A 21716-nucleotide genomic window follows, 5' to 3' on the forward strand; every position below is an offset into this window, starting at 1 on the left:
TGTTCTGTTTCTGTGACAATGATTTGTACATAGTATGTAGAAAAATCTCAAGTTAATACTTAAATTTATTAATAAAAATCTCAAATTAATACTTAAATTTATTGCGCCGGGTTTACATTAGTCCAATCTCTGAATCAAGCGGTTACATTCCAGTGGTGTGATTGGAAATCGATCGATGTCTACTCGTTATTTCAGTCTTTTTTGAACTACTGTCAGTGGTAGTGGATTTGAGCAAAAAACGGAATATTTGTATGTGAAATATGCTCTAATATTAATTAGATATAGTTAATGATATATAATGAAATATAATGAAATATTGATATAATTGATGAAGAAATTATTTTATTATTTTATCACAAAAAAAATATATATATCATATTAATATTATATATTATTATATATTATATTATATATTAAATATATTGCATTAAATATAATATAATGAAATATTGATACAGTTGACGAAAAAAAATGAAAGACGAATTTAAATGTGAAACTAGTTATCTTCATTTTCTATACCAAAACTTTTAATTTGAATGTCAACCATTCTCGAGACATTTCGTTGTAAAGAAAATTTTCGCATTTTTTTTCAAGGAGTGATTGGAACCAAACTATGGCGCGAAAAAAATTAAAGTGCGAGTTTTCACACGAATTACACGTGAATGAACATACAATTTTTTGATTTTCTAAATTCTCCAACTTTTCTTTGAAGTTAAAGTTTCTCGAACTTTTTCCTCAAGTTTCGCTAGCAGCTGATTGCGGACCATAACGAGTGACCAAACCGTGTACAATAGTACTGGCCGCTTTCTCTTTGAACTCGTCGGTACGATATCACCGGACAGAAATTATCGAGAAGCGATAAACTTATTATTTGCTTTGCCTATTTCGTTTTATACTTAAATATACACACACAGAACTGAGAGAATATCGCAATTTTGGGGACAAAAAAATTCTCTTTCAGCGCAAGAGATTAAACTTTTCTTCAGAGTAAGTTAGATGCCCCGTAAATGCACGCCCACTGCGCAGATCTGCGAAACCTCCCCATAGACGACAAATTTCCAAATCATCGAGCGGGAGAATCGGTGCATTGACACGTTCGAAGACAGTGTCGCTTGTCATTGAGGCTCCATCTCTAGCGGATGGCACGAATCTGGGGCCGATTCTGCGTCCGTTGCCAAACTGGCGTATGCGAAGACAAAAGGGAAATCGTAGACGGCAAGGGTCAAAATTGGATCGCCTCAGTGTCGGCCGAGCCTCAGTTCGTCAACGGGCCCGTTAATCGAACGAATCCCCCCCGATTCAGCTGCTGCTCGCCAGCGCCCCTTTTCTTCTTCCTTCGCGCTACCTTGGATTTTTTTTTCAATGATTTCGCCCGGTGACGCGACGTTCTTATAAATAGTCCGTCAAAAGTGCGTAAATCGGTGGTGCCTTCGTGAAAGCAACTCCAGAAATCTCGAGTCTCTTTTTCCCCCCTGGCGCGACAGAAACGACAGAAACGCGAGTGACGCGCAATTACAGCCGATGTAAGATCAGCGCGAGGTTTCAGATCCGAACGATAAAAAAAAAAAAAAAGGGGCATCGGGAAGATCTCGGGAGTGACAGAGTGAGGGTGAGGAAGATCGGTGCGTGCGCGGTGATCCAAACGGATCGCGGGACAAAGAAGACGCGGCAAGATCGAGAAACGGATGTGGTGCAAACGATTGATCTGGATTTTTCAGTGGCTCTGGACAGGCTGCGATATCTGGCTCTGACGATGAGTTTCTTTATTCGTTGCGCCTTAAGAGCATCCGCTGGTGCGGTGTTCTTGGCCCTCGTTTGAAGCTTAAACTTAGACGCCGAGATTCCGTTACAACTTCAGCCGAAATACCAGCCAGATTTCAAGCGTGCTTAAACACCGGTGTCGTTGCACGGGAATCATCAGCTTTCCATTTTCTTCTTTCTCCTCTTCTTCTTCTTTTTTTTTTTATTTATTTATTTATAACGCGAGTAGCTAGCCTTAAATAGAACAGGGAGAGCCCACGGTTGTGGCTAGATTTGTGAGCATTTATTTTTACCGATCGCCGACTTTACCTTTCGTCGTCGACTTTCATCGTAAATTGTTAGAGAAAGTGGGTGAAAAGAAGGAGAAGGATGATACATTTCGTCCGACCGATTGGAGACGTCTAATTGATACAATCATGTGCACGGATCGTGTAGTAGTGCCTGTGAAGCAGGAAGGCTGCAAGTAACAAATATGGATGGTTCGACGTCGAAAACGCTTTCGCCGAGTTCCTCGGGATCCGGAAAGATCCACTTAGGCGATGGAATGGCATTATCCGGTCTGCGGAGAGCGCTCTCTCAAGTGTCGATGCTGGTCGTTAAGGCGACCACGTCGGGGGAAACTGCTTGGAGGGAAGAATTGCAAAAGTATGTCGTTCCTTCGCGTTTCATTACGTAAGAGAGCATAATAAAACGTTATTCGTTATACGAGAAAAAGTTCGCGAAAATCGAATGTTAATTGGAATATAAAATTACAAATTTCAATCTGTATTACACGTAGTCTCGCTCTTTGCCAGGCGGATTAAAATAAGGGGCAAAATAAGAACGAAATATTAGTATATTGAAAATTATTAACATTGAGATAACAAAAAATTCATTCGCGCAGAATTTCATTTCGATTTAAATGGTTTGAATATTTTTCGGTAGAATAATGTATCTCGTTGATAAGTTAATATTATTTGATCTCTTTCAGATGATTTAGTAGTATGACTGTGATTTATTCCAATGAAAACACACATTTTGTAAGACGTAGGGGAATCTTCGAAATTGACTTGTATCTTCAGCGAAGAGTTACATAAATGTAATCAGTCTTAATCAAGAATTGTGTAAATACGAAGTCGTTCTCTACAAAAGAGAAGAAAAATTTACGTGAATGAAGAATTAATCTGTTTTGCTGTGGAAAACAATTTTGTCGTGATTGAAATTCCTTTCAATAGTTTCGGATAATCTTTCTGAAGACTGCAGTGTATAAAATATCAGATACTGGCGAGAATGATGTACGTGTAACGGTCATCGTCATCTGATGCAACATCTCGAAATTGCGAGGATGGAAGTGTCTGAATCAAAGACGACTTCCAATAGCCGAGTTAAAGCTCGTACCATCTCGTCGGCAACATTCTTTAAACAACAATCTCTCTGAACGGTTTATATCATTAGGTTTATTGCGGCTAGTTATCATAATCACAGGCACTTTCTCGTCTGCTCTGAATCGTTCCGTTTTGCCAGCCGCGTGGGTCGGACCTTTTGCAAACCTTGTGCAAACTCTGTTTCCTAATCGATCGTTCTAGCAGTCAATTATTACCTGTGATATCTGAATAACGACCATTTCACGGTCGTTTTAATCTTAAACAGACTCGAATTAGGCGCAGTGTAAAATCACTCTCGAAATGTTTAAAATTTCCAAGATACGAAGTATATTTATTAATTAACAATAGCGATTTAATCGGGAAAAATGCGATTCCACATGAAAAAGTCGGGAATATAGAATAACATTTCCTCGTAAGTTTGTTTGCTTCGCCTGATTTATCTGTATTTAATTAATACATTTAAAGCTAGTCCTCTGCTCTTTAGACTAGTATTTTTATTTATATTTATATTAATTTAATATTAATTTGATAATTTATATGAATTTAATAGTAATTTAATAATTTATATTAATTTAATATATTTAATTAATTTATATTAATTTAATATATTTAATTAATTTATATTAATTTAATATATTTAATTAATTTTATTTACATTTATATTACTATAATTATTAATTTAATATGTATAATTAATTTTATTTATACTTATATTACTATAATTATTAATTTAATAATTTATATTAATTTAATATATTTAATTAATTTTATAATTTATATTAATTTAATATATTTAATTAATTTCATTTATATTTATATTACTATAATTATTAATTTAATATTAATAATATTAACACTAATGATAATTTATATTAATTTATATTAAATTAATATATTTAATCAATTTTATTTACATTTATATTACTATAATTATTAATTTAATATTAATAATATTAACACTAATGATAATTTATATTAATTTATATTTATTAATTTAATTATATTAAATTAATATAAATTATTAATTTTATTTATGTTAAATTAATATAAATTATTAATTTTATTTATATTTATATTGCACGTAATTGGATAATAATTCAACAGAATGTTCACACAAAATTAATTAATATTTTTCCAATGAAAGAGATTCTACAATTTCTTGATATATGAAACAAAAAATGGACTGGATAATATTTTTTAACAGTTTTTGAAATTATTAAACTCTTCGCGTCAACGGGTGTTCTCCAATATCTAATGAACACATTAGTTTTCGTAAATCTTCTTCGAAACAACGTCTCGTATAGAAACAAATCTTATTCTATACGTTCTCGAAGAATCCTTCCTTCTCGACCACGAAGCATCTTGAAATTACTGGAAATTGTTTTAAATAAAATAAATATAAGGAAATGAATTGAATAAACCGAAGCAAAGTTTAAGTGATTATCTTACAAGTTTCTCACGAGCGTCAAGGTCAAAAGTTGTCAAGTTTGAGATTCCTCATTAGAACGGACAGGTTCCACCGGAGATGAGGAAATCTCTTCGATTTTCCAGCTCCGCCAGCAACAGTAGTCTAAACAGGTGTGGAAGTCTTAATCTATTTTTATCTTGGGTCAATATGTCAGGGTTAAAACGGAACCGAACCACACGAATTTAGAACGTTATTTGCCAAACGAACAAACCAAGCCAAATCGAACAGCGGTCTAGGTCTAGCTGTTCGAGAAAACCGGTAGCGAAAAAGCACGATTTATCGGGCTTGTATCCTGGCTTGTTTCATCCCGGAAATTTATAGATAAAAATTATCATTCTCGGTTCTAAAAATTATCATTCTCATCCATGGAGACACAGCGAAGAGCATCAGTGATGAACTACGTAACGGCGAAAAATTCTTCGATATTTTAAAATTTCGTAACTTCGTAAAAGAAAATTATGTAACAATCCACTTGGTCTCGTTTTAAAACGTAGGTGGACTGATCTAGTTTGACTGTCAAAGATGATTCTTCTCAGAGATGTTTTTACATCGTTTGCTCTTATTCTTGAGAACTATAAAAACTCGAATGTCTCCAGAAAGAATATTTTAGATCCACCGTGGGTTTGAAGATCGAAATTTTCTCTTTACGAATCTTTAAAACTTGCTATACAATTTCTTTTATTACTTTGAATAGTGAGGTTAAATTGAACAAATTCCATTTCATTGTTTAAGCTGAATAAAATTGCTTAAAGTTGAATAAAAAATTGCGCAGCAAGTATAAAAAGGAAATTTCAGTTTTCAAGATCATGATGGTTGTCAAATAAATTGCCATACAGCCTGAAAGTGAAGCCAAAATTGTTGTATGAATTTTTTTTTAATAAAGTTGTAACAGCTTGGAATATCGACAATTTCTTATCGTTATTTGTTCAGTTATGTTCTTCGCTATATTTTCGAAAAATTTTCACACGAGAACAGAGTAACTTAAGAAAAATAGGGAATAACTTTAAATATTTATTTTTCGAGAATACTTAGCAGGTGAAAGGGCGAAACGATAAATTCAAAAAGTAGGACGACTCTTAAAAAATAGATTGTTTTGTTAAAAAATCATTAATGACTTGAACATTTTCTAAGATTTGGTGATAAGTTTAAACTGTGATATATTGTAACGTTTTTTTTTTCTTTTTTTTTTTAATTAAAGATTAGTTAAGTCATTTTGAGACATTAACAAATTAACATTTCCTAAAGAGCAAATTCGCAAATTTTCAATTTCCGAAGGAAAATAATTATCTTTCAGTAATATTCATTCTTATTTTAATCGTTCTAAAATATTTATAGAAATAAGAACCGGTTATATATCAACACTTACAGTAATAAATATTCAAACTCGAAGATTAATTATATTATATTTTAGTGAACTTGTTAATGTCATTAATAGTATAATTAACTTTCAATTTTGGATATTTATTACTGTGAGTGTTACATAAATTTGAAACTATATTTAGTTCAACATATTTGACAATACAGAAATGTATTATAGAAAATATATAGAAAAGTAATATAGAAAATATATTTACATAAACAAAGGATTATAATCTTTTATTATATATTATATGATCTGATATATAATCTTATATTATCTTTCATTATATATTACATGATCTTTTATATTTAATCTTATATTATCTTATTATATATAATCTTATATTATATTATAGTATATATAGTCTTATATTAGTACTATATAATCTTATTATATCATAGTATATATAATCTTATATTATCTTTTATTATATATTATAACATATAATTATAATCTTTCATAATTAGGATATAGGGTTATAACAGGATAGAATTATAATCTTTTATTTTGTATTATAATCTTTTACAAACTTAGAAAGAAACTATATTTGATAATATAGAAATATTATATTTAATAGCAGTTGAAAATATTACAACTTTCATTTCAACCGTGCAATTATGCGAATTTTCTTATCTTCTTCTACAAGAACTATCTGTAAAGTATACTAGTAAAGCGATGAAAGTAATTTTATAATACATTTTGTATAAAGCAGGGGTGCATTTTTCGGGGATACGAATGAAGTACATGGACGGATGCTTGTTTTTTAAATAAATAATCGCTCCATCAAGCAAATATGATAACAAAGCAAACCAAGACCTCTCGTCATCTTTCTACATCCGTAAGACAAACATCCTGCCGTTTACTCGACGCATACACGTCCAAGTATACATCAACTCTGACGTCGAGCAGAGACGCGAGGATCCGACGAAGTCTAAACCGTCTCTGTCTCTCGTCGCAGAGCCTATCAGGGGCAAAGAAAAAGATCCAAGTTCAAAGAGATCGTGCGTGACATTCGTCGACATTGCCAATAGCTTTAGCGAGATTTCCAAGATTCGAATAATCCGCGACTATGCAACACGATTGTCCACCTGAACACTATTTCGAAACGCCACGATCTCCGTCTGATTTGTCTGGCTTGGGCGTAAATTCTCCAAGTGAGCTTTCCACGTGGCCGTCTGCTTATTTCTGGCGGATTAGAAATACGCGCGCATCGTTTGGTCACTGGAATTTACGACGGCCTGACGGACGTGAGCTTTTCTCTATTCGCGTTACAGAGTCCCGAAAGTTAGTTAATTATCTTGAGTAACTTGAAATTGGTTCGGTAGAAAGTTCGAGGGAAAGTTCGTGGCTCTCTCGGTGACTAGCGAAGATAGTCGATGGTACGATAGGATTCGATTAGGATTCCGCAAGATTTTCGGGGATTTTTAAAACCCTCGGTTAGAATTAGCAGCGTATTTATTTCAGTAGTGGAAAAATGAAATGATATTTCAAGAATCTGCGAATGTAGAATTTAAAGAATCTGCAAAGTGTTAATATGTTAAAAATTTTATTATAAAATATACAGTTTATAATATAATATAAATATATATATAATATACATATATATATTATATAAATATGTAGCATGTTATAATATATATTATATATATATTATGTATATATATAATATATATATACACAATATTATTATTAAAAAATATATAAATATTTTATATAAATATATAATTTAATATATAATATATGTTATAATATATATATAATATTATTATTAATATACATATTATAAAAAATATATATATTTTATATATATTATATAATATAAATATATGGTGTATTATAATATATATGTTTATATTATATTAATATAAATATATAGTATGTTGTAATATATATATAATATATTATAAAATATACATGCAAGTTTAACGTTTTATTATTTACTGAAAATACTTAAATACTTAAAATTTTAAGCGTCGCAACATGACTCATAAATGGTTTAGAATAAGGTTAAAACGCTCTAATTTTTTTTAAATCTGAAACATTCTTTTTGTTATCTATATAGATATTTAACATTAGAAACTTAGAGTTGCTTAACCTAAATTTGAAAACAGTTTATGGCGATTGAAACTCTGGAAGATTATCAAGTAGCAAACAGTTTATATTTTCGATATTTTACAGTTGATATTTTAATACTTTGAGATTATTGTGTATGAAATGTATATAAATTGTAAAGAGAATTAAACTAATGTTATAATGTGTTCAATATTAATTGATAGGAGAAAAAAACTTGTAAAAAAACATTTTTTATTATGTATGGAAGTATCTTAACATCTTAAAATATAAAAAAATTGCACATATTTTTATTCAAAATTCACAATTCTATGAAATAAATGAAATATCTCGATTAAGTAAAACTCAAATACAATTTAAACAATGATAGTCATCTACGATTCAAATGAATTAGTCAAGGGACAAAGTCAAGTTTGAATTTGAATTTATAATTTTCTGAACGCTTTCAATGCAAGATATTAAATTTTTGCGTATTCCAGGTTCAAATTTGTAAATTTATGAGCATCGAAATTTTAATTTTTGAAATCTTTCAAAATAATAATTTTCCAGCTCGAACTTTCTAAATTTCTGATCAGTTTGAATTGTTTGAAAAATCTTCTTTGCATTTCGTGATCAACATCCTCAACTTAAACAAATAATAAACAACTCTCAGTTAAAATAACAAACAAGTCAATAATAATAAACAAGTTTCAGCTAAAATTCTTGGGATAAGTGTTATTTTTGATCCTTGCTTTTAAATGCGAATTTTGATTTTCTAAATCTGACTAATAATTTGAAAAAGAAAAGAGTTTTAAGAGCTAACTGTCTTAAGCTGATCAGTATCACCAGGTGTCCATGTTAATATTAACACCGAAATATCGTTCTAATTATAAAATCTAATATCATCTCAATATTCTGAGACCTTCTATTTGTTTTCTACGGCATCATCGAGCGTTATAACAAGCCAGTTTCCCCTTCGCAAGTAGTAGACATTTATATTGGAACGCTATCAGTTGCCAAATTGTGTACTTTGCGCTGTATTTCAAGTAACGTCAGAATTTTAATGTAACTTAACTTCGATGTGTACTTGCTTGGAACTTCCACTTTATCTTCGATCGGCCAATTCTGTGCCAAAACTTGCTATATCATTCGAACTATACTAAATCTTCATCTGTTCGAATGATGACTCAATGATCATTTCTCGTCGATTAACCCTTTTCTATCCCTTGTGTGTCAATTTAACACATTTTTCTTAAAAAATATTACGTTGCTTTCTTCACACGAAAGTATAAGTATGAAAAACTGACATTTATTTTTCAACATGTGACACATATGACATTTTTGATAATAAAACGAGGCCACCAGAATTGTAGATAATATTTGTTTTCAGAGTATTTGACGAGCAGAGCGCATCGTCTTGCAATTATTATACCATAGTTATGCACTGTACCAGTTTCTCAATGATCCTTTCGAACAGAATTGGGTAATAATCAATTACTTTGTAATCATTTCTACAATTAATTTAATAACAAATTAAATCAAACTTAATCATGTTAAAATAAAAATAAATAAATCGGTAACCTTGATTAGCTTTTATAATTTTTTTTTATAGTTGCAATCAATTTTTAAATCATTAAGTGATCAACTTATACAGAATAGGCCAAAAATCACTTTCTACTAAAATAAATCTGTGACTTTCTTATTATATATTTAAAAAAATTTTGTTTTACAAATTTTTAAAAGATAATGAAAAATAATGAATTTAAATTTAATTTAAAGTTAATAAAATTTTCTTATATTTTAACGTTTTTATTTAAAAAAAGTTAAAAAAGGATTTGTACAATAATATGTTCATACGTTCAAATCAGCGTTGGGCAAATAATAAAATAAAAATAAATCAGCAATTAACAATTAAGTTTTCCCAATAATCTTTAATCATGATTAATAATTACATTCCAACTTTATTGTTAAACATAAATAACGATTAAATTCTTACTTCAATCGTTAATTGTCATTAACAATTAAGTCCCTTTCAATTTTAATCGCCAATTGGAGACTTTAACGATTAACTAGCTAAAATTATTTTTGGTCAATAATTAATCAATTAGATCAGTTGTCGATTTTTCGACAATTAACTTTCTTTAATCAGATTGACTATTGACTATTGTTCATCGATGAAGACAATCACCAACTATTTGGCGATTTACTTTTATTTGTAATCAGTAAATCCAACAAAAAAATTTCTAATGATTAATCCAATTCTGGTTTAAACATAGGGTCATGATATTCGATATAACTAAACGTTATTATTAATTATTAAACCACTTGCAGTTTGAGTAGTAGATCAAGACTAGAGATAATATTTACACGTATTCTTTGTCGCATAATAGTATCTGTATTTGCTGAATTTAGAATAATCTGTTAAAGTCTGATATATTTTTAGTATAAGAACGAATGTGTATCATAATGGAGAATCTTAAAATTTTGATCATTCAGCAAATTTCATTGAAGTCATACAGAAGATTATACCAATAATGATTCAAGAACTATACAGGGTGTTTCGTAACTTGTGGAACCCATTTCGGGAGCTGATTATACGCCTAAAAATAATGAAAAAAAGTCATATAAATATATGTCTCATCTGTCTTTGTTTATGAAATATAATGAATTTTCTGTTTTAATTATTTTTACAAAAGATGCTCAAAATGACCACCTTGCATTTGAAGACAAACCTGCACGCGTCTTGTCATTGATCTGGTTACTCTCTCTATCATTCCTGGTGTTTCTCGAATTTGTCCGTAGCCTTGCTCTATTCTATTTCGTAGTATTTTAGCATTTTCAATCGATATTGCGTATACAATAGATTTTAAATGTCCCCACAAATGAAAATCTAATGGATTCAAATCCGGAGAACGAGCAGGCCATGCAATAGGACCTCCACAACCAATCCATTTATTTGCAAAGTGTTGATTTAAAAATTGCCTAGCCACTCGGCTAAAATGCGGCGGAGCTCCATCATGCATNAATTATGATTATTATGAAAATTGAATATACCATCCCTGGTAAAACTAGCTTACTAGAGTTTGCTCTGTTTATAAAATTCATTATATCTCATAAACGAAGACAGATAGGACATATATTTATATGCCTTTTTTTCATTATTTTTAGGCGTATAATCAGCTCCCGAAATGGGCCTCACAAGTTACGAAACACTCTGCAGGATGTCGCCACTTTTTCAGGCACTTCTGATTATGTGACAAAAAATGTTTTGAACAAAAATTAATCAGTTTCTAATTGGTTACGAAGTACAATATAAAAAATGCCAAAAACTTTTCAGTGATTACTGATTATTGATCATTGTAATTATTATCATCACAATTGATAATTATTATCAAGTAATCAGTAATCATAATTAATATTCTGATTCTACATTAATTGTAATCGTCAATCATTAATCGGATTATGTTTTACCCAACTCTTCTCTCGAAGAATAAGAAGTTGTAACAAGTTGTAATTGCTAAATAAAAATTTGTTCTGTTTATCATTAATAAAAGAATAGAACGATTTGCTATCATAAGCATTAATTTTTCACTTAATTCATTAATTCTCATCATTTCATTTTATGTCAATTTGATATAAAAGAACAGACTGAGTTAGAAAAATGAGGGACAGATGAGAGTTAAAATTAATCTACTTTATTGTTTGAATTAAAATCGATTTTATTTTCCTTAAAATTTGTCAATTTTTAAAAACTAATTTTACTGATATTGGATAAACGAAATTTAGAAATAGAGTGGCCTATGTCGTGGCAAAGATGAATTTTCACAGGCACAGAACTGGTATAATGTATTTTTAGCAAAAAGCTTGGAGTTAAGTTTGGAAGAGGTCAACCAGTTTGCCTTATTCATAGTATTTTTAAATGTGTTCCAACATGGTACAATTGAGAATCACCATGATATTTAGAAGTATTAATATTGCATATATTATCATATTTACAAATTATATATATTATCAGGTGTTCCATTTTAATCTACATGTCTGTAATTTTATTCACTATTACTACTTATTCACTATTACACTATTATTTATAATATTATAGTATATTATATATTATTATTTTAACTGGAAATACGAAAAAATGTTTCAAATAAAAATTTTATAATTTCTAGGAGAACATATAATATTTGTTTCATCGTTGTTAAATAATAATAAAAATAATAATGAAGATCATCTTCAAGTATTTAAATAGAATGTTATGTTAATAATCCTGTCGATGTAACTCGACATTTTCTATAAAAAAAAATATCAATTTATGTATTGTGAAAAACTATTAGCTTAAGAGATATTTTAATCCTAATTCTGTAAAATCTATCGTATTATTTTTGTATATATTCCTCTTGTCCTTCATGCACAGATAAAATTAGAGTTAGAGTAAAAATTTGAATTAATTTTAATTAAAGTTAATTAAAATTAATTTATTAGAAAAAAATAATTCACATAGAAATTGAATGATTTTGAGGAAATGCAAAATGAGGAAAGTTATTTTTTCCCCTATTTTCATGCGATAGGTTAAAATATCTACTAAAATTGTTTTCTCACAAATCAGTTGTGTATCACTCAGTGTATTAAAAATTACATAATTTCATTTAAAAAGAATGTTTTCCCTTTTCCAGAAATTTAATTCGAAACCAAATTGATAAGTACACAATGTGTATTCCTACTGAAAATTTTGTCTGCAGTATACACTGCCAAATTCGTGAAAGAATATTTTTTATTATTTATATATTTAGAAAATATCTGAATTTTCAACCTGCTTCCTCGATTTAAACGTAATTGAAAACTGTTGGAGTAAATTAGTGGATAATGAAGAAAATAGACAATTTGAAAATATTTGAAAAAAATATCCTAAAGAAGTAGAGCGCCGATTGACACGTGAAGAAAAATAGTGGATCAATACATACAAATCTAAATTGCAAATTTTCTCGGAAAAAATATTTTTTATTTTTTAATATATATATATATATATATAGTTATATACATTAATTATAAAATAATAATGATTAATAATTATTAAGAAATATTGTAAGAAATTGAAAAATATAAATTAAATTAATAATAATTTCAATCAATTTTTGTATTTTTTATGCTTATTGGGATATGCTCATTAACATTTGGAGAGCTGATTTTGTTCGACAGAGTAAAAAACTATATCTCCTAGAATATATCCTAAATAAAGATGATTGATAATTTCCTGAAATATTTGGCCTGGGAAACATCCTGTTCAAATATCTAATAATAGTCAATCAACACGTTAGATTTCTATGTTTGAAATATTCTAAAAATTTGAAATCGCTCGACGTATATCCACGGAGGAAAATTTAAACAGACAGTGTTAAAAGTTTCAGGATTTTTGTAAAAGTTGGAATAAATCTAGAATCTCATAGAAGATTAAAAGGATTTTTAAAAATTAGAAAGTATCTTTTTAATTTAAGTTAAAAAATTTCATTCAATTTAAATTAAAATTAATTTAATTCTAGAAATACTTGAAGGATGTAACATTTGTAAGAATACTTGCAAGATTTTATCAAATTAATATATAGTATCAATTTATAGTGGCTTCCATTAATATTCAGAATATTCAAATATTTAAACACTAAATACTGTTATAATTTCGTAAGATCAAATCGAACAACAATAAACTTATTTATTTTATAGTTTATAAATTTATTTTATTTATTTTATAGTTTAAAATCTCTATTTTCAAAGCATATCATTCGTTTTATTCCAGATGTTTTTACATCATGCGGTTGGGAAAGTGAAATTTTAAATTGTCACAGTATATTAATATAAGAATATTGAAAAATATTTTTTAACTGAATTTACAATGTATTTGAAGATTGTGCCTCCTCTTCACAATGACTTCCGAGAACTTGATTATTTTTCCGCCATTTTATTGTACATCAGACAAAAATGAATACATATAACGACGAATATGTTACGAATTTCTGGAATTTTTTGTCACCTAATCCCAACGATTTATACGATGCAAAAATATCTTATGATAAAATGAACGATACATTTTGAAAATAGAAGCTTCAAGTTTTGAAACGAGTCCAGGTTTATTGCTGCTCAACTTTACTCTAGGAAACTATGGCAATTTAAATATTTAGTATTCAAATATTAATGAGAGTCATTGACACAATTTTAAAATAGAAGATTCAAGCTTTGAAGTGAATCCAGGTTTTATTATTGTTCGATGTTACTCTACGAAATTACAATAGGTCAAATGTTTAATGTGTGTCTGAATATTAACGAGAATCGGTAATAAAATTATTATAAATTCAGTAATTCCTGTTCCCCGGCTCTAATGACGTTTGAGTTTCTCCCAGTATCTCGGTTTTCCCCGCCCCTATCATTTAAAATTAAACTACATAGAAGCTAATCTAGCCGCTGAAACTACAAATCAAACCTACGACTAAATTTTCTCGATAAATGACGAGAAAATCAACCATGAAAGGAAAGCGACGAATTTTTTGTTCCTAAAATTGCAATATTTTCTCAATTTTAAGTATATTTAAGTATAACCCAGGCGAAACAAATGATAAATTTATTACTTCTCAATAATTTCTATCCAGTGATGTCATACCGACGAGTTTGAAAGGAAAGCGACGAATTGTATACGGTTTGGTCACTCTTTATGGTCCGCAATTAACTGCCAGCGCAAGGGGTTAACCTCTTGACGTGAAGAATTTTTGTCCCCAAAATTGGAATATTTTCTCGGTTTTAAGTATATTTAAGTAAAACAAAATAGGCAAAGTAAATAATAAATTTATTACTTCTCAATAATTACTATCCAGTGATATCATACCGCCGAGTTCAAAAGAAAAAGAAAGCAACGAATTATTGTATACGGTTTGGTCCGCAATCAGCTGCCAGCGCAAGAGGTTAACCTCTTGACGTGAAGAATTTTTGTCCCCAAAATTGGAATATTTTCTCAGTTTTAAGTACATTTAAGTAAAACAAAATAGGCAAAGTAAATAATAAATTTATTACTTCTCAATAATTACTATCCAGTGATATCATACCGCCGAGTTCAAAAGAAAAAGAAAGCAACGAATTATTGTATACGGTTTGGTCCGCAATCAGCTGCCAGCGCAAGAGGTTAACCTCTTGACGTGAAGAATTTTTGTCCCCAAAATTGGAATATTTTCTCAGTTTTAAGTACATTTAAGTAAAACAAAATAGGCAAAGTAAATAATAAATTTATTACTTCTCAATAATTACTATCCAGTGATATCATACCGCCGAGTTCAAAAGAAAAAGAAAGTAACGAATTATTGTATACGGTTTGGTCACTCGTTATGGTCCGCAATCAGCTGCCAGCGCAAGAGGTTAACCTCTTGACGTGCCGCGCACGTCGAGAATTTTTTGTTCCCAAAATTGCAATATTTTCTCAGTTTTAAGTATACTTAAGTATAATCCAGACGAAACAAATGATAAATTTATTACTTCTCGATAATTTCTATCCAGTGATGTCGTACCGACGAGTTCAAAAGGAAAGCGACGAATTATATACGGTTGGGTCACTCGTTATGGTCCGCAATCGGTTGTCAGCGCAAGTGGTTAAATTGCAGGGTAAAAGTTTTTACAAACTGGCAACAGCCTCTGATTTCAATGATACTGAAACGTATTATCATCATCCTGAGAGTAGTATCGTGAAAGTTTTACTCGACGGTTGTTTTTTCCAAAAAGTTGTTAACAAGAAAAGTATTTCTGAAATAGTCTATTGAATTTGTATATTTATATTTTCACTTAACAGATAGTTTTGTAAAACATGTTTCATATTTCACATTTTTTATATTCTGCAGACACTATGTAACTGATCACTCTTAGATGTGTAGATCACCAGCATTTGCATTTGTAAAAAGAAGAAAGGTATCAGAATATTGAAAAATCGACGAGAGAACTGGTCAAATCTACCTAAACCATTTTTACTTGCAACTTTTTAACAAATGGCGATCGTCGAATGAAACTTTTATGATACTGTTCGTGGTGATAATCTTGATTACATATTTCAAGGTCATTGATCTTTTTATCAATTATAGAATGGGATTCAATATGGAAAAATGCACAATAATACATATTAATTAGATTTTAGTGCATTATGAATATTTCAGTTAATGTTAGCGATCCAAAAGTATATAAAGTAGAATCGACCAAATATTTGGACATCAGGTTTCATAATACTTATTTTCACATTGGCGAAAAAGCATGTGAATAAGGATTTAATCAAATTTACTGATATTTTCGAATTAAACAGGACTGGTTATTATATTATTATTATTATTCTATTATATTATTATATTATTATTATTCTATTATATTATTGTATTATTATTATTATTCTATTATATTATTATTATTTTATTATATTATTTTATATATATTATTATATTATTATTATTATTATTCGATAAACTCATTTTCTGCGATGAAGTTTCGATTCAAAGATACGAAGTATGCATTCGATGGTAAAACACTTTCTAAATAACTATGAAAATACGAAAACTATGCGTCGCCGAAAATATAACGGAGGACAGACAAAACGCAATATGCCACGTGTCTCGGCTGGCTTCTGCTTGAAAAATAACTTCAAAAACAGAACGACGAAAACTAATATTTGAAAATTTAATTTCTAATTACGATGGAATTTTTTGATGCTTCAATCTCCGTAATTGCAATATAGAAACAAAATTTGGAATGTTTGACGGAGATCTTTAAAATACAAAACTGAACATGTGAAATATAAAAGTTTTTAAACTTTCAACTTTAAGGTTGAACATATAAAAAGTTATGCTTATTACTGCGTATTACTATGTTGCGTTTGTGTTCTCCTTAAAATTTAAAGAATTTTCTCGGATTAAAAGACATAATTTGGTCGAAAATGAGTCAAAGAATGCAGAGTCATGCTGAATGTGAGATACATTGAGTAATTCGATATCTAAAATAGACATGAGCGTGGAATATTCAGTGTAGCAACTAATTTCACTATGTCACACGATTTGATTAGTTCGAAAATAAATTCTATACTTTCAAATACTATTGCATGATTAACGTTACTTATTATGAACGAGTTTTCACCACTGTAATTATTATTTTAATTCGGGTCATTAATGATATTTATATTTTAATTCCAACTGTAATAATTATAATTTAAATCTTTTCAGTCAGTTAAGAATATAATGAAAAAAACATTCCTGCAAGAAAAACATTTATTAATAAAATAAACAAAAAAAAAACCGTCACGCGAAGTAAAATTTCGCTTACATTTAAAAAAATACTTTATCGCGTTCTCTCGATGTTTTATTTTTCTGTCCTCGAAAAGAGTCTTTGTCGATGCGCGCGACTTTTTGTTCAATTTTATTTGCCCTGAAGCGTAAAAATAAAAATAAAAATGAAAATTCGAGAGTTAAACGGCACTGTGATCACTCGAAGCCGTGATTCGTGGTTATCACGTGCAAATTGTCGGTTATAACGCGATGCTTTCGAAAGTTATGCTCTTTTAAGTTCCTCGATTAGGTAGATTTACGGAGAGGCGGAAGACCATCAGGACTTCGTTCGTTCGTCGATTTTCTGGCAGATTGCCCTCGATCAGGCCATCCTGGCGCGAAACGAAAGTCACTCGACGGTAAATTATGTCCTTTGGCACCAGCCTCGGTGTATTTCGGAGCAGACCACACGATCGTTTTAAACGGCCTTTAGGGAAACCGTGGGAGGCTTTTAGCTGGCGTCTCGTTCTCCGTCTCGCGCGAAACTTAACGTTTGTGCGACGTGATCTCTTTCGATTCGGCATACGGTTTCAATAGGCCGACGTGGAAACTCGATTAAAAAAAAAAAAAAAAAAAAAAAAAAAAAACGAAAGGTGTCGATGACCTTCTTAGAAAACGACTGCCTGATTTAGAATAGAGGGGCACATGGAGAACAGAAATAGTACGTACACTGTTTAAATTTCATCCAGTATCGTGCAATTTGTCTTGAATTGTATGTTTTTTTTTTTTTATTTTTAATTTTCGTCCATCTCTTTCGAGTCAATTCGACACATTTTTTTTTATGAAATATATAAGATCACAGTGTACAATAAAATTGAACATCTATGTGCAGATATTTATGCGCAAGTAACTCGAAATTTAATTCATTTGCTATTAATTCATTTGCTGTTAATAAAAAGATTTACGAGATTAACTTGCATCGTAGATATTAATTGTCAATTCGATACAGAAACAAATTATTAAACTGCGAAAATGCAATCTTTTCTTCACTGCTATTTCTTTTACACTGAATTTACGGTTTTATGAAATTTTGAGAGAATTTAAACTTATTATACATAAAGTAGGAAATGTTTCATGCCTTTGATATTCATACATATGAAGTTTATAAAGTGTCCATTGGATATATTTTCTATTCTGACGATATTATATGAATTACTTTATCAATGTCACATGTATAAAATTTTTTATATTGTTCCAATATTCGATCCACGAATAAAATAATTGATCAGTTTTCAGATTTTTGTAATATATTGCAACAATATTTCATCGAATATTTTATAAACTTTTATACAAATCAAGAAAAAACGAAATAATTCACAGAGTAAAGGCAATTCATCTCAGCTCGATTATTTTCAAATTTTTATAATATTGTATTAATCTGTTAGATGATATAATATTTAAAAACAGTATTATGTCTAATTATAATTACAAAATAATCCATGTTTAATATTGTTATTAGTCTATTTATTTTTTTGTAATTATAATTAGACGTAATACTGTTTTTAAATTTTAGACATAATACTGCTTTTAAATATATATATAACAGTTTATTATGTTTATAACTAAACTGTTAGATGATATATATATATAATTATCCAACATTTTATTATGTTTATAACTAAACTGTTAGATGATATATATATATATATAATTATCCAAGAGTTTATTATGTTTATAACTAAACTGTTAGATGATATATATATATGTATATATATATATATATATATATAATTATCCAAGAGTTTATTATGTTTATAACTAAACTGTTAGATGATATACATAATTATCTGACAGTCTATAAAAGCTCGATGGTTTACAGATTGAAGCAAAGAAATAATTTATGACACAGCAACGAAATATTCTACATAATTAATATAATTTCAAATTTAATTGCAAGACACTGAAGAAGCTTTCTGCTTTCAGATATCGGCAAACAAGATTCAGCTCACGAAGGATACGTAAAAGGGTGGTTTTCAAGCACGGCGATTGCAATGTCGTGCAAGGAAATGTCGCCAAGAGACGTCGCCGTTACCTTCAGGTAATTTTAAAGTATTTCTAGAAGAGTCCGCTTGCGGCAGCCTGTTACGATCTGAATGAAGGCGATTTCACGAATTTCCACCAACGATAGCTTAACAATCACTTAACAACAAGTTTCGCGATTTCTTTTCGTACGAAATTTGTTCGAAATCGTCGTTTCACTCAACACAGAAAGATGAACTTGATTTGTCTCGGTCTATTTTTCGAGTGCAATTACTTGCCAAATTGTCTTGCTATATTCCGATTCTCTAGAAACGTTTATTTTTCGAACGTGTTAAAATTAGCACAATTGTTACACTTTCCTCGATTCTCCTAGCGATCCTTCTATAATACGTTCGAATTTATAATTATTTATTTATTAAAAATTTTTTTTAATTTTTTAAAATTTATTAAAATTTGAAATTTACAATTTTTTGAAATTTAAAAAATTTTTTTAAAATTTTTTAAAATTTATTAAAATTTATTTATTAAAAATTAAGTTGGTGCATGTGAAATTTCCTTTTTCCTTCACTGTCACACTACGAAAGTAATTTTTTTCATCATTCGATGCACTTTTTAAATAATTTTATTATACTAAAGCTGATTAGTTTTATTATTCTAGATTTATGTGAATTTTCAATTTTGATGTTAAATTCTTTCCTCTCCTTTTTTCTTCTTAAAGAAAAGTTTTTCTTGTTTCTTTTATGTGCTAAAAAATTGTTCGAATGAGTTTGTAAACATGTTTGAATTTATATAGAATGAATCAAAATTTCGGGAGAATATGAGAGATAAACTAAGAAAAAGAAAAGAAAAACGTTTTTGTTTTTCCATTTATTCAGAAAGTTTATTCGATGTCAATCAACTCAAGAGAGATCAAACTGCAGCTGAAATGCATCAAATCTAGCTGCAATCAATGCGAGCAGTGTTTGATGTAATAACAATGATGATGTGCTGTTGCAAGAGGCCAGAATTTTAAACAATATCTTCATTAAATAAATTATATAGACGATAATAGATGATTTTCTTCAAAACGAAGCAAAAAGAAGCAAATATTTAAAAAATTGTTCTCTTTCTAGTTTATTAATGCTCGATACGCTCCCTAAGTATTGGTATTTACATTAAGGACACACTCTGTATGTTACATATTTATATTATGTTTATTATTATTAAATATTATTAATATTTATATTTACATTTATAAATAATATTTGTATACTTCTATTGAATATCTTGTAATGTTTATATATATTTTTAGATTTGTTTCAAATTTGATCAATATAATTATGACAATTGGTCTTCACTGTAGTGTTAACAAAATATTATACATAACACACAAAAATCAGGATGCTTCCAAAAGTATAACCGAAGAAAAGACAAATACTCCATGTAAAAAAATAAGTTGAAAATAAAGAATAAAGGTTTTTTTTATCTAAGATTTTGTATACTTGAATTTTAGAAAATTTTAGAAAGAAAATAATAATTAACAAAAAGTTATTCTATATGTGAAAAATGTAAAATAAAATTTTTTTTTATTCTGTATATGCTTCCTTTTTGGGGAAAATCGAATTTGAATTCTTGAAAAATGAAAAAAATATTATTCCACACTTTTAATTTATTTTTCCCGCGTAGAATAATCTCCTGTTAATTATTCATTTCTATCCAGAATTAATAAACGCGATAAATTTTCAAACTTTGTTCTTTATTTTCGATTTATCTTTTTATGTAGTATCATCCCTTTTCTTCCACAATTGAATCAGAAACATCTTGTTTATTTATAAAAAAAGGTCAAACAAGCATTCGAATACTTTCTTGAATGGCTACACCTCAAAAAAATTCATATTTAGGTAAATTTCTTGTTTAGAGGCTTTCCCTAATTTTGGCTGTTTCTGCCTATTATAAATAAAAAAAAAAAACAAACAATAAGAATTACTTAATTTTTCCGGCCTCTTGGTTTCTTGGTTTTAGTGACAAAATGAATCTGTTGTTAAAGAAACGGAATAACCAAAATTTGGAAAAACCGCTGACCATATCTGCGTCGTCGTTACGGTCGTACATAATCTCATAATATGCGTGCACTGTCTTCAGGATATTTTCACGACGCTGGTGGACGCACAATGGCGCTGGACTCTCCTGGTGTTCTCGATGAACTTCCTGCTCTCATGGCTAGGATTCGCCTTGATATGGTGGTTGATCGCGTACAGCCACGGCGATCTCGATCCGGAAAGTTACAACAATTCAAACTTGACGTTCACGCCGTGTATCATGAACATTCGCGGATTCACCAGCTCGTTTCTATTTTCCATCGAGACCCAGCACACGATCGGGTGACTACTGATTATCTTCTAGTTGTCATCGAGTCATCAATCTAT

The 21716-nt window shown here is 29.4% G+C and overlaps 1 protein-coding gene across 1 annotated transcript in view; it reads left to right on the forward strand.

The window, feature by feature from the left end:
• The window catches only part of LOC122534954 (inward rectifier potassium channel 2-like), a 47896-nt gene that overhangs the window by 6849 nt on the left and 19331 nt on the right, over positions 1–21716 (forward strand). The window contains 2 exon segments of the mRNA XM_043666061.1: positions 19255–19369; positions 21433–21671. Coding sequence (XP_043521996.1) covers positions 19255–19369; positions 21433–21671 — 354 coding nt within the window.

The sequence above is a fragment of the Frieseomelitta varia genome, unplaced genomic scaffold (genome assembly GCF_011392965.1).
Source record: "Frieseomelitta varia isolate USP_RPSP 00005682 unplaced genomic scaffold, Fvar_1.2 scaffold_650, whole genome shotgun sequence".
Taxonomy (NCBI): Eukaryota; Metazoa; Arthropoda; class Insecta; order Hymenoptera; family Apidae; genus Frieseomelitta; species Frieseomelitta varia.